The sequence below is a fragment of the Octodon degus genome, unplaced genomic scaffold, assembly GCF_000260255.1.
Source record: "Octodon degus isolate 3935 unplaced genomic scaffold, OctDeg1.0 scaffold00140, whole genome shotgun sequence".
Taxonomy (NCBI): Eukaryota; Metazoa; Chordata; class Mammalia; order Rodentia; family Octodontidae; genus Octodon; species Octodon degus.
Window position 1 is genome coordinate 3,035,138 of NW_004524716.1, and position 10,961 is coordinate 3,046,098.

The window sequence follows — 10,961 nt, forward strand, 5'->3', positions numbered from 1 at the left end:
AGAAGAAGAAGAAGAAGAAGAAGAAGAAGAAGAAGAAGAAGAAGAAGAAGAAGAAGAAGAAGAAGAAGAAGAAGAAGAAGAAGAAGAAGAAGCATGAAGTCTTGTTCCTGGCTATCCCCTTACTTTGGTCTGCTTTTGCCCTTCCAGAACAACTGAACATTCAGCCTTGGTAGATCCTAGTCTGACTTAGGGTGACACTGAGGAGAGATTCAAAGAGTTATGTTGTGAATTTTTAAAAACAAATTATGACAGCTGTTTATAAATAGCACAGACAAACAGTTTTCCAGACTCTGAAAAAATCTCAGGGAAAATGATTGAAATGAAGGAGGATCTTTTGGTATTCTTCCATTCCAGCTATGGAAATTGAGGTTGATTTCACCCAAGTATTTGGCCACGCAGAGAACTATCCAAAAGGTAGGAGTCCAAATGCCATAGTTCAAGTACCTCAGTTTATGTGTTGGTAGAACCACTGAGTTAGCCAATGAAGTATGACTTTTACTTAGAAATGGACCAAAATTAAGAGATGCCCCACTTTTTAAGATATGATCATTGCGATAAGAATTCAAAGCTTTTCTGACAATAAAAAAATTTTTAGGCTATAAGCATATTTAAACAAGAAATTATAAACACATTTTAAAAAATGAGTATCTTAAGAGGTCTGGGATTAACCTCAAAAATATTAAATTCCAACACCAGTAATATATCACTATTTCATGACAGTTCAGAATTGTTCTGTAAGCTGGAAACAGGACACTTTTCTTAAAACACAGCCTTATTATTTGTTAACAATAATAACATAATAAAGCATTTTAAGCAAAGTTTTAGCCCAGTCATCCTTAATAAATGCATAAAAATGCCCTTTAGAACCAATATTTATTGATTATAATCAGTTATTGAGTTAGAGACCTAGTCAGTTTGCTAAACTTTTTATCAAATAAGATGTATTTGAAAGTCCCTAATGAGTGGCTCCTTCTGTTTCAGATCTTCGGCATGATATTCAGCATGGTCCTTTGCTGTGCAATACGAAACTCGCGAGATGTGATTTGAAACTACTTCACCATGAAAACTGCAGTCTAAAGCTGTCATACTAAATGTCACGAGAGCTATTTCTCAGCTTCTTTTTAAAATCCAGAGGACATTAGGATCTAAAGTAATTTGCTGTCAGTTGTACATTTGCACATGTGTGTACATCTGGGTCCTTACTGGTTTGGCCCTTGAGTGAATGAACGCTTGTGTGTGTTGCCTGAGAATGTGTTCACTGTAATCTGTGTGTTTCTGACAATGCATTACATCTGACGAAATCTGCTTGCTGAATTCCTAGAGTTCTTCTTATGTAAGAGGAACAATCTATTAGAAAAAGATCAGAAAGCTCTGGGGACACTTTAAAAACCTGGCTATTCATAAGATGTAATAATGAACCAGTTTCTTAGACTTCAACCATGAATTAGCTACAGAAAATTAAAGGATTTCTAGTTAACGGAAGCAATAAGCTACAGGAATTAAGTCCCAGTATAGTGTTAAAAATGACTATATCTGAGTGTAAGGACTTCCTGAGACTTTAATTTTTTTTTTTTTTTTTTTGGTACCAGGAATAAACTCAGGACTTCACACCTGCCTGATAGGCACTGTGCCACTGAGCTATGTCTCCTACTTTTGGGATTTTTATAAATATATGTCCTTCGGAGAATACAGTAAACTGTAGTTTTAGAACTAAACACATCTGTAAAACTAAATACAGCATGGAAAAATCTAATTTGAATAAGTCATTCTTTACTTGTACTTAAAAAAAAAAAAAAAAGCCTCCCTCTGGAAAGAATAGTTACACAGACAATCATGTGTTCTATAAAAGTGAGTGATTTTTAGGACTCAAAAAAGCATTTAAGCACTTTGTAAAGAAATATTTTTGTTCTTATACAAAGATATGGAAGTATTCTTTATCTCTTTCCTTTTCTGATTCTTCTCTTAGAACTACTGCAACCCTCACATTCTCAAAAGGGCTTTTATCTCATAGTCCTCTGTGTATCTCCCAATATAAGGAAAGAAAAACTAATTCGGCAGAGGAAAAGACTAATTTTACTGACATTGTATTTTTGAAATACCTCACAACCTGAGTTTACAATATTTGCATGATTTTTTGTAGTTTTCTTATGTATTCACCCAGAGAATTCTTCATACTTTAAGAGCTACAGTTTCACCACTTAGAAAAAATAAAAGTCCTGCATATTTAGATAATATTTCATGAACATCTTTGGGTAAACTACAATAAACAGAAACATCTTCTCCTAGTTATATACAGCCTACACAACAGAGACAAGTTGAAGAAACAAACACATACACACACATAGACAACACAGGTACATTTTTCTGTGCAAGTCCCCTATAAAAGTAAAATATTTTAATCTTTTTTGGTGTTAATTTTTTATTATAAGTGGGTAACCCAAACCTACGACCTAAATTGACACATTTGTCAGCAATGTTTAACAACTTGTTATGCTTCGTAAATCAGGGATTTTTTTAAACTGCATTTTAAAAGATCACACAAAAGTGGAACTATGACAAACTTTGGAAAATTCCAAGTGTCCAGGCTTCTTGTACAGAAGAAGACAGGGTTTAGGTGTACAATAAGAGAAAGGGCCATGTTTCCAAGAAACTTAACATTTTTCTGAAAAGACAGAACTGTTTGAAATAGTCTTATCCCCACATAACAGTGCATTTCTCTTTTGGCCATAGTTGCTACTACTGCTAAATTTAGAGAAGACTTTCCTGGGGGAAAAATGATTGGAAGCAATCTACAAGTTTAGTTATGCATAGCTGTATATACTTTTAAAGAAAAGATTTTGTTTTTTAAGAAAATCACTTAGATCTCACAAATGTAACCTTTGAAGCAAAGAACAGCCCATTTCTCCTAGTAGCTTTAGTTTGTCTTTCTGAAGACAAGGCTCAAGGGTATACTCAGGTTCTTCTAGCTCAGAATTGTCCTTGGTCCCCCAAAAGTGAGTTGCATTCCTTACCCAAGTTAATGGCCTTAAGAAGAGTACAGTAGTTAAAAGTGGAAGAATAGAAATAAAATAGGTTTTTAATGTTTTTTAATTTTTTGAAAAAGGAAGAAACTAGAGATCTGTTTAATATATAATTAGCATGTCTCTTTAGGGCAAGGTTTTCCAAAATATGTCCCATGAGTAAAATTAGAGAATTCTACCACTAAATGAAGATAAATTTTATACCCACATTCACCACATAGGTAGTTTTGTATAAATATGCAGATATATATTTATATAATATATTTACATATATATCTGTATATGAATATAATATATAACATTATATGTATGTATATTAAATCCTTGTATGTATTAAATTCATTTACATCTTGACTATGTATCTCTTGAGTATATATATATATAATTTGAATACATGTTCACATAAAGTTAATTCTGCCTACTTGTACTAATTTGAAATCAAACTCAAACATTTTCTTAAGCTGTAGATGCCAAGGCATGGTTTAAAATATCTTGATGATGGAATCTTTTAAATTATTTCAAATTCAATGTTCAATATACTGGAATAGTTTGAATTATCTTAATATCCCAGTATAGGGCCAGGAATGTCGCTCAGCAGCACAGCACCTACCTGGCAAGTGCGAGGCTCTGAGTTTGACTCTGGCATCAAAAAAAGGCAAAATCCCAGTATATTTTTCTATAGAACTTCATGCTACTTATTTACATGTCAACTGCCAGTTAACCCAAATAATATTATAAAATATAAATCAGACCATTGACCCTTCTATAAAATTATTGGGAACTGAAATTAAAAGTAATACCCTAACGACTTTCATTTCACATAGTTGTATTTCAGCTAATACTGTTTCACCCAAATTCTACCTCTTTTCTCCACCATAGCTTCTTTGTTATCCATGGCTTCATCTGTAAAACTGTATTGGTTGTGAGTCTGGTGTTTTGTAACATCCGTGCAATCAGCAGCAGTAGTTGCTCTCCTTTTCCTGTGAGCAGTGCAGGTAAGTTTGGGTAGGTGAGAAGGAGGCTGGTGGGAGGATGCCAATGAGGAAAGATCATTTTTCCTTCTGAAATAAGTTTATCAAAAACTAAAAAGAAAAGCCACCATCTATCACAGGTGAAAGGCAGTGTCCCTGACCGTAAGGGCAATCACTGGAGTTTCAGCAGGCGTACTATGCCCCGACCTTACTGGTTCACAGTTCCCTTGGTCTCCTGTCTGACCATCAGCTCCTCAATCCCAGCAGTACCATTTTCCATCCCTTAAGATGGACTACTTGTGGGCCCTTGAAGCTAGCTGGGTTTGATTTCATCAAAATCAAATATGTTTTCATTTATATTTTTTAAAAGAGATAAAAGTTGTCTTTCTTTCAACATGAGCCTTCGTTTTTTTACAAAAAAATAAATATGCAAGGGATTATATAGTTGTAATTTTAAAGGTGAAAGACTACACAAGAACAGAACATCATTAATTTTTGATATTATCAAAACAGCAAAGGCTAAATGCATACAGGGATAACTCTTGGAAACAAAGCATGAAAAACAGAAGGAGCATATGTTGCAAAATGTAACATGATGTTACAGTGCTTAATGTGCCAAAAGCTTTGATATTTAAATGTTTCCCCTATATAATTTATAATGTTTCTACTTACATTAAGTAGCAGAAACCTAAAATAAATTCAAAGTAATACAGTGGTACCTTGATTCACAAACAATTTGTTCCATGATTCTGAAAAAGATGGCACCTTCATGTTCATGTGAGAAAGATGGCCACAGTTGTATTTGTCGCATGATGCAGAATAAGCAAACAAGAACAAAATTTTGCCAAAGGCTTTTGTTTTCAAACCAAACTAATCACAAACAAAAGCATTCAGGAAACGAGATACCTCTATAATCAATACAGAGTGCATAGTACACCTAGCAACTAGTGATATTAGCTACTATTGTGTTGATAGGAAAGGAGAATTTTGTCAAATATAAATAAGTTTTCTAAAACTGAAAAACTAAAAAATATACTTCCGTATGATGCCAGTTATCTATATGAATACATTCATTTGTTGAGTGACTTCTCATACATTTCACAATTCTAATTTAAAAACTTGACATCCATGGGCAAAGAGAATCCTGTGCTTTTCTGTGGGTTGCTCTACTTTGAAAGATGAAGCCCATACAAGTATTGAAATTTTTTTAACTTTTCAATTTCTATTTTATGCATTAAAAAAAATTTATATTGGCCTCAGATTCACCATCCTCCAGCCTCACCCTCCTCAGTGCTAGAATCACAGGAAGAAAAAATTTTTGTAAGAATATTGATATGCAGGGGCCTGCCCCTTAGCTCAGTTCTTTAAGTGGCTGCTTCAACAAAGCAGTCAGACTCAGGTTGCTGTGGTTCGATCTCCAGAACTCAAGCCAGCCAAACCTGCCCTGAAGGTATTCAGAGCCAGCCAAAAAAAAAAAAAACCTTCTGCCAATAATGTTGATATGCTAAGATCAGTGAGACAAGGAGCTTAGAGTAAAGCAGAGCAAGCCAGTGCATTGAAACAAATATCGTGTTAATCATTAACTCAGAGTGGGGTCTGCTCAAGACTTGGGGAGAGTAATCATGATAGGGAGGTTTCCTGGATGTTAAAGTCTCTAAACTTAATTTTGAAGTACTCTTCCAATGAGCCAAGTCCAAAGTGGTAGTGTGATGAAAGAAAAAGAGAGTTCCAAGGAAAGCATGCAAGAAGACCCTGAAACAGCATGAAAATATTAAAAGGGGCATGCCAAGAGCTCAAGAGATACAGGGCCCTGAGAAACTGTACCTAAGAAGTATTATCTTTGAATTGAGGTCATGGGGAAATTTTTGCACAGTGTGTCTCATTTTGGAGACGAGTGAGGAAGATCAAACTTGAATTTTTTAAAGATCATTCAGCCTCAGTATGAGGAATGGATGTAAGGCAAAACCAGTGTCATAAGGATTTCTAAGGTGTTAAAAAACTCTGCCACGAAGTAGTCGTAAGAGAAATTAGATGTGAAGAATGAGAAAAAGAGCAGAATTTAAAATAATTCTCAAGTTTCTGGTGTGGTAAGAAAAATAATAATGCACAGGAAGAAAAGCCAATCATATTGTGAATATAAGAGATGACTGCAGGACATCCAAGAGGAAAACAGACAGGCACCCAAGGCATAGCCCTTCTGAAGCTCAGAAAAGTTAAGGCTAAATCTCTAATTCAGGATTCTTCTCCATAAAAGTGACAGTACACAGATTGGAACAAGAGGAGTGCCCTCATAATTAAATCCCCAGTGAAAAATTAAAGTTTAAAAGATAAGAATCCTCTACTCCAGGAAGTTGTCTATAATAATTTTTTCCTCCCTACTCATTTCTTTTTTTAATAATTTTATTGAGAAACAAATAGCAATAAGACAGTTTCAAAACTGATTACTTGCACAGTTTCAATAATTAATACATCGCATATTGTTGTCTTAGTGGTTATTCATCGTACAAGATGCAGGCATGATATCCTCTCCACAAACACTGTTAGAACAAATCTTTCTATTCATTGAATTAACAGAAAGTAGCTGTATATCTATCCTAACTACTTTGAATATACAAATACAAAATGGTCTTATTCTCAGGATGGAAAGTCTCTTGGTTGTCCCTTCGGTAGCTGCCACCTAACACCTAAATGTAACAACTCATTAAGCAGGAAAGGAAACTTTCTTTTTCTCTTCCTCCTCCTCCTCCTCCTCCTCTTCCTCCTCCTCCTCTTCCTCCTCCTTCTCCTCTTCCTCTTCCTTCTCCTCCTCTTCTTTCTCCTTCTTGTTTGTATTAGTGCAGGGTCTATAGGGTCTCACTACACAGATTAGACTTATAATGATCCTCCTGTTTTCAGCCTCCCAAGCCCTGGGATTACAGGTGCACGCCACAACACCCAGTCTCAATTGCCCTCTCAGAGCACCCCGGAGGTGGGACCAGCATGGCACACTGGAATCAAACTCCAGTCCCTAAATCTGCCTAAACAGGTACTTTAACCCACTGAGCTATCTGGCCAGCCCTAGAATTCTCCATTTTCAAAAATAATGTAGTGTAATTCGAATGCATCTAATCCAAATGAATTGTTGTCAATGGGAAGAAGAAACTGTGCCATGATCCCACTCTAAGGTTCTATGGCTCCTGATAGTACAGGCCCACCACAACTGAGTCTAGGCCTAACTTCTCCACAGGTTGAGGAGACATATTTAAATAATTAAGTAAACAATTAAAATCTCTGAGCTAGACTGTTTATAAGGGACCTCTTTAAACCTTTTGGCCTTTATGTAGTTCAAGTCTTTGAAAACATTTTCTCTGTATCAGTGAAAGTCATTTGGGGGCTGGGGATAGCTCAGTGGCATAAATGCCTGCCTGGCAAGCACAAGGTCCCAAGTTTGATCCTCGGTACCACATGCCCCCCCCCAAAAAAGAAAGTCATTTGGACTAGTGCTAGATATGTTGTAAAATTAGATCTTTAACTTATCAAAGGTATACATTTGATGAACAGTTTTAAGGGGTGGGCAGCTTTATGTGTTCATATTGTCAATTGATATGAAAACCTAAAGTCCAAGATTAATATTTGGAAATCAGGCAAGTATCTATTCAGATACTGAGGTAAAAATAAGTACTGTACATTCCTGACACTTTTGCATGTAAATGCACAACTGTTTCCCAATATTGGCAAAACATGGTTTGGTGCTTTGATACTAATTTATCTGTACTACCTCTCTCTCACAAGCATTGACATGCATTTACAAGATGCCCAGCTGAACTTAACCAGTGGTTGTGAGATACAGCAAAGCCAAAAATCTTGCTGATAATTGATTTTCACCTTAATGATGGCAGTGTTGCTAGACAGTAAAGACCAAATAGAGGATAAATAAACCTCTTCTAAGGATTATTATGACCTTTCAGGTCAAGTCTGTGTGGCATTACAAATGTCTCACTTCCAGCATCTGTTGCAGCCAAACTCTCAAGAATGAATATCTAAAGAAGGAGAAGAAAATGCAACATTTTCTTGCCAAGCATCTTCACCAGAAAACATTTTGAACCTACTAATTCAGATTTAGATTGGAAGTGAGGATTCTTCTACTCCATCAAATCTCTTAGCACTCTCCCCCATTCCTAAAACCTTTCATAATTGCACTAGTTTTTCATGATACAAAAGCTGAAACAGGACAAGCTGCTGCTGGTATCAATGCTGGCAAGTATCTCCTATTACTGATGGACTATGAAGGATTTAGACTTCACGTGTAAAATGATCGTGTCCTCTTTTCTGGGCTTTGTAAATTGACCTTTTGGGATATAACTTTCACAGGGCAGTTGGCCCACTGGAGTAATTAAATTAAAGAGAACAGTTCAGAGTCTTTGCTGAGTTTTGGAGTTTTAGCCAGTATGGTTGAATTATTAAGATAAAGTAGTCAACAGGGCAGGTTTCACATGTTCCTGACTCCCCACCTCCACTCCAGCCCTGCTTCCAGCCTTTGGATGATGTCTCTAGCACCCAAATGCTGCATGTTCCTTCAGCCTCTGATCACACTGCTTTTCATAATTCTGTTAAAAGAGCTCCTCACAGCTGACTTTCATAGCGCTTCATGTCTCTGCTGCCCATCTTAGCCCCACTTTGCTTTCTCATATGAAAACCCCAAAGGATCTTTCACCTTTTCTTTTAAAGTCTTTTAAACTCTCTGATACATGTGTGGGTGTGCATATGGTTGAAACAGTACTTAAAATGCATACAAGGTATTGTGAAACATAGTCATATTTTATTATTTTATTCCAGATAAACACACTTAACTAAATTGCAGATTATCTAATTATTAAAATTAGACAGAAAATCCCACCAGATAGGACTTCTGAGGTTTGGTGCAGTAGTTTGTCTTGGTGGCCTCATGGATACAATCACTATAGTCAGTGTTACATTTGCCACACTTGCAGCTGACAGCAACTGGGTAGGAGAAATAAGGGGCAACATGGCGCGGACATCCTGGTATCTCCACGGTTCTGTAGATGAAGTCTCTATAGGTACAAACATTCTGGGAGAGAGCGTTTTTGGGAACAGTGAGCTTGCTGTTGCCGTCCTGAGAAAATAATAGAAAAGGGAGCATGATACAAAAGGAAGTTAGAAAAATATATAAAGAAAGGAAACACAGGCTTCTATTTGTTGCAAATACAACTAGGGGATGATTCCTTAGTCTTAGTTTCCGATACCAACTTAACATATCTAGATTAAATCCTACAAAGACAAAAGTGATACCCTCCTGTCTTATCCTTTATCATGGGAACAAAATAAGGTTTAAATACATCTAATTCGTAAAATTTTTATAAATTTATCTGTACCCATTTTGCTGAGTAGATTTACATAATATTATAAACTATATGCTCTACTATTTAAGGAGATAACTTAGAAAATAAAGTCATGTTTTATCTCATTTCTTTTCCAGATAGGAATGAACTGATTCTACATTTATATAATTTATAGTAAAAGAAGGGTGATGAGCTACCTACCCGTGTTATACAATATCCAGCACAGATGGTGGTGTTGATGGTTAGACAGTAAGCACACTCTCTTCTATCGATGTGCATTGTATATTCAGTTGGAATACAAAAAGATAGTGCTTGCCCACATGCAAGACCAAAAAGCAATGACATCAGGAAGATGGCAGGCATGCTAAATCAAAGATAAAATTAAAGAATCTATTACATGTATCCTTTCAGGACATTCAGAAGGCCCATTTTGGAAAAGCTTATATATAAACATACACATAAAGGGACAATAGTTAAAAAACAATTGCCATCTATTTTATGCCTACTTTGTTCTAGGTCCTATGTCAAGTGTTTTTACATATTTAATACTATCAAACTCTCCTAATGTATGCTTAGAGCTAGCTATGACCCACGTGGTCCACAGTGGAGCTCACCTAGTGGAGGTACTGCTAGCAATGCCACTGAACTGCACTGAGCAGTGAATTGGCATGCCCAAAGCATCACAACAGAAAAATGGTGGAAATACATCTATCAGCTAAATATAAGACAATTCATTCTGTGGAAATATAACCCAGATACCTGCCTTTTAAGAAGTTAACAATAATGCTTCAGTAAGGGACTTCCCAAAATTGTAGTTTTCTCAAACTTTTGGTATAATAGTTTAAAAGGCCAACAAACTTTCTAGCGTAAGTGAAAAAAAAAAAAAAAAGAAAGAAAAAGAAACAAACAAAACAGCACATTCAAATGTCAGTACCACCCCAATGCCATATAATTCCACCCATTTCTGGTCAAGGAAGATACCAAACAACTCGAGAGGTTCACAGAGAGTTAACTAAAATTACCACTGGGATGAAGGAACTAACTCAGAAATCTAGGAACCCTTTCTGAATCCTTAGGATCATTCTTTAAAGTTGAAAAGATGCAGAATTGGAAAAAATAAAAGATGATTTTACATAGAAAATATACAGCACTCATGATCTCAAAAAGGTAAGTAAAAAACATAATGAGAATAAAATAATGAATGCTGACAGGTCCACTATGGGTTAGCCAGAATCATGAAGTATCTTTTGGCTCCATGGAAGACAACAGAGTGTTCACTGTGCCCACAGCAGGAGCAAAACATGCATTTCAATAAACCTTGTCTAATGAAGAGCATGTTCCATATCAACTGGACATTGTGAGCTGGATAATGTCATAACATAATTATTTTAGTTCTGTTACTAAGAGAAGGTAATCAAATTTCACACTTTCAGATATAAATTGATCACCTCAAAGATTAAGATTTTGTTTTTCATTTTACCAATATTGTATGCCTAGCCAGGTCTGTTTAGATTTTTCTTCTCAAGTATTATTATCAATAAAGTAAATACATATCTTAATGGAATAATATTGATATATATCAACACAAAGTTCTTTGCTTAGCCTGTTAAACAAATTTTCACTATATTTTT

General features: G+C 35.7%; 2 protein-coding genes across 2 annotated transcripts in view; one reads left to right on the top strand and one right to left on the bottom strand.

Moving 5' to 3' along the window:
- Positions 1-1,559, top strand: part of Tspan2 (tetraspanin 2) — a 46,069-nt gene extending 44,510 nt beyond the window's left edge. Inside the window, exon 8 of the mRNA XM_004641666.2 lies at positions 982-1,559. Coding sequence (XP_004641723.1) covers positions 982-1,047 — 66 coding nt within the window. The 3' untranslated portion in view covers positions 1,048-1,559. The remainder of the gene's footprint in view (positions 1-981) is intronic.
- Positions 1,560-7,476: 5,917 nt separating this feature from the next.
- Positions 7,477-10,734, bottom strand: Tshb (thyroid stimulating hormone beta). The gene is made up of 2 exons (XM_004641668.2): positions 9,532-10,734; positions 7,477-9,104 (listed from the first exon to the last, which is right to left on the bottom strand). Exons 1-2 carry the CDS (start codon positions 9,691-9,693, stop codon positions 8,850-8,852), a joined length of 417 nt encoding a protein of 138 aa, XP_004641725.1. The 5' UTR covers positions 9,694-10,734; the 3' UTR covers positions 7,477-8,849.
- Between the last annotated feature and the right edge of the window lie 227 nt (positions 10,735-10,961).